Source organism: Phoenix dactylifera, unplaced genomic scaffold, assembly GCF_009389715.1.
Source record: "Phoenix dactylifera cultivar Barhee BC4 unplaced genomic scaffold, palm_55x_up_171113_PBpolish2nd_filt_p 001020F, whole genome shotgun sequence".
NCBI lineage: Eukaryota > Viridiplantae > Streptophyta > Magnoliopsida > Arecales > Arecaceae > Phoenix > Phoenix dactylifera.
In genome coordinates, this window is record NW_024068373.1 from 31,829 (window position 1) to 34,920 (window position 3,092).

General features: G+C 43.3%; 1 protein-coding gene across 1 annotated transcript; it reads right to left on the bottom strand.

Moving 5' to 3' along the window:
* Window positions 1–1,511: 1,511 nt before the first annotated feature.
* Window positions 1,512–2,305, bottom strand: LOC120107794. The gene is made up of 2 exons (XM_039121248.1): window positions 1,943–2,305; window positions 1,512–1,871 (listed from the first exon to the last, which is right to left on the bottom strand). Exons 1-2 carry the CDS (start codon window positions 2,303–2,305, stop codon window positions 1,512–1,514), a joined length of 723 nt encoding a protein of 240 aa, XP_038977176.1.
* Window positions 2,306–3,092: the final 787 nt, after the last annotated feature.

Genomic DNA, 3,092 nt, shown 5'->3' on the forward strand with positions numbered 1-3,092 from the left:
ATTATGCATATAATTCATAAAAGAAGTTGTGCATGGAACTCGATCGCCAGCATCAACCTGATGTGGCTGTCTTGATAGTGCACGCTTACAGATTTTAGTCCTTCATACATGCAACATGACAGAGAATCTGCAAAATATATGTTTTTCATTGCTTAAAACAACATCTACTTCCTAGCCACTCAAACAACTAAAGATTTGTGTTATACTAGATTTCATTGATGAGCCCTTTAATATGTTAAGGAAAGAAATAAGTAAGCTCAGCCTTTAGGAGGGTGAAAACCAAGGTTAAGAACTTCTGCATGGAGAATTCTCCCCACTTCCTCTTTACCAAGAATACCTGACAGATCATTATTTTCTCAAGCTTATAAGAAAAGGAGATACAAAACTGTCCATATCAACATTCTTTGTCAGAAGAAGCAGTAAGTTATCAAGGAAGCTTAAGATGATTCATTTAACTTCCTAATCCTGAATTTCTGGTTGTTTATATGTAGTAACCAATGATATCCTGTGACTAATTGAAACCTGGCAGTATCCTGTAGAATTTGTCCCATTTTCAAGACATGTTGGAATACCAAAACTGACTTTAGCTCTTAATAATCAATATGTCAGATATTATGATACTGAAAGTCCATCACGTTTCCAGATTTTGAGCTAGCCAATTAGAAAAGAGAAAGAGCTCTTTTTGGGCAACCAAACCAAGTTATCCAAACATTTTCATCAAAATTGGGGCTTCAGTTGAGTACATTTGCTTGGCTCTGTCTTAAATGTTTAAATGTCATGGAGTAGTCAACAACAGCTAGAAACTATGTGAATAACATTGTAATTAGAAAATAAGAGACAAGTGGTGGCACATTGGAAAATCAATCTTAGACATATAAAGAGGTCAATAGACTCGAGCACCTATTTTTTAAAGATCAAAACCACACTCAAGACCTCCAGACAAAATCAGCAACATATATAGACATTCAAAAGAGAGCATGTCAAGTAGTTCTTCGATCACATAAACTTTCAAGAACTGAATACTTTGTGGGGTAAGAGAATATAAACAGATACCTTCATGCAGGACCGAACTGAAAATTCATCCTCTTCTATGTGAAACATTTGAATGTCAGTTTTGCCAGGCAAAACAAGAAGAAGCTGATGCTGCAACACAAGAGATAATATGCAAACTACCCATCGAGAAAACCCTTTACACCTGTACATCCCAAATTAGCCCAAATATACTAGATGAATGTAGGTAATTCAGTCTCATCTTGGCAATTTAATTGCTTTTAGCATGGTGCAACCTATTCTGGTAGTTGCAGCAACAACAAATTTTACAATGACAACCAGCCCAAAATGATATGCAAGAAATTAGAACAAGAGAACAAAATCAGAATGAACCGAAGCAAGTGTATCTCCCAAGTATTGGAGGTAGCATTCCGACAGGGGCCAAAAGTTTGTAGAACTCTCAAGAGTACTATAAAATGGAATAGCTACAGGAAGTCAAGAACTCCAGGAATTAAACTCTTTCACAACTGCCAATTTCCATAATGCTTCTTTGATCCCCTGCCTCTTTTCTTTTGTTTGCATTGATCCCCTGCCTCAATACCTACAAATTCCAATTTCCCCTGGTAAGCCTCAAGCACCTCAGGGACCTGCTCCCCATACTTGACAACATACTTCTCCAAGAAGTCCTTCTTACTTAACAGCAAGGTGTGCACACCGAATTTGCTGCTCAACAATCCCTTCCACAACAAAATGCTCAAAATCGAGCACCTTGGAATGATCCTCTTCTCAAGACTGAGAGACAGAAGCATCGGCCGCGCTGCTAGAAATGCCGGCTCCCAATTCAGCTTATTCACAAAGAACTCCATCGATTTCCTGATGTTCTGGTCCGATGCCAGCACTTCATGAAGGCCAAGAGAGTCTCCTTGTCAGACCATCCTAAACTCCTATAAACCGCCAGCTTCCTCTCCCACGTCGCCGGCGTCAGCGCCAGCATCGCAGCGATAGCGAGAATGAACGTCGTCGACGTTGGTTTCATCCCCATTCCTTTGAGCAATTCTACAGTCTCTGTGAACCGATCGCGCTTCTTCATCAGCACCCGTGGATACGATGTAGCTAGCTTGATGAGCTTCGGCCCCGGGACTCCATGATCTCGCAACGTCTCCATATTGGGCAGCATCATGGTATTGAGGTCGTACCGGAGAAGCCGGGAGGAACAAGAGAGCGCGGAGACGACGGCTTCCGACGAGCCGAGGAGGGTCTTAACCAGGTCGCCTCCAAATGTCCCATCCATCAACAGTAGGCAGAGGACCGGCATATTTTCGTCGACGAAGAGCTGCCATCGCACCTTTGTCTTTTCCTATCAAAGCTTAAAAGAAGTTTGGTGGCGTCGACCGCCACCTTCACTCGGGCGAACCCCATCCACCGTAATTGGCCGGCTCGCCCGAGCCACGATGTGGAGGATGGTCGACGTCGATCAATACTTCGACGGCAGGCAAGGCAGGCGGAGCCACACCATTGCTATTCTCATGGTGTCCTCCCCAGGCTCGAAGTCCAGGACCCATGGGCCCATGGCGAGGAGGGCTTCAAATCTTCCATCTCATTTCTCTGTCCCATTCTATGTTCCACCTTTAATTAAATGACAAGTGTCAAAATTTGATAGGTGGGGCAAAAGAATTTAGGGGTAACTAATGGCCGGTCCAGTGTTGGACCGGACTATAATTTTTAGTCCCTGTTTACTCTTTTTGTAACAGCCGGTCCATCCCGTTTCTGCCGTTATATTCGAGACAAAAATAACCCTGAGGTACCCACCGAAACAGCCGGTCCATCTCGTTTCTCTCTTTCTATTTGAGACGAAAATAGCCCTGAAGTTCCCTACCGATTCGGCTTCATCTCTTCCCATTTTTCACTTATCTTCACACGTAAATAGCTCTCATCGTTAAGGATTCATATTTCCCCCATTTTGCAATCCTATCTCCCCACGAAATTTTCCATCTTCCTCACCGATTCCGGTTGATCTGGTGTCCCCCGTTTCAAACCCTAAGACCGTAAACAAGTTCCCACCGGCAAATCACTCTTGCTCCCGACCGAGAGTTCCTCTGTCG

Bases quoted from the DNA above. Each gene is read 5' to 3' on its own strand.
- LOC120107794 (XM_039121248.1), bottom strand. From the start codon at position 2,305: ATGCCGGTCCTCTGCCTACTGTTGATGGATGGGACATTTGGAGGCGAC. The intron at 1,872-1,942 runs GTTTATAGGAGT...GCATCGGACCAG, and splicing joins CGTGGGAGAGGAAGCTGGCG to AACATCAGGAAATCGATGGA.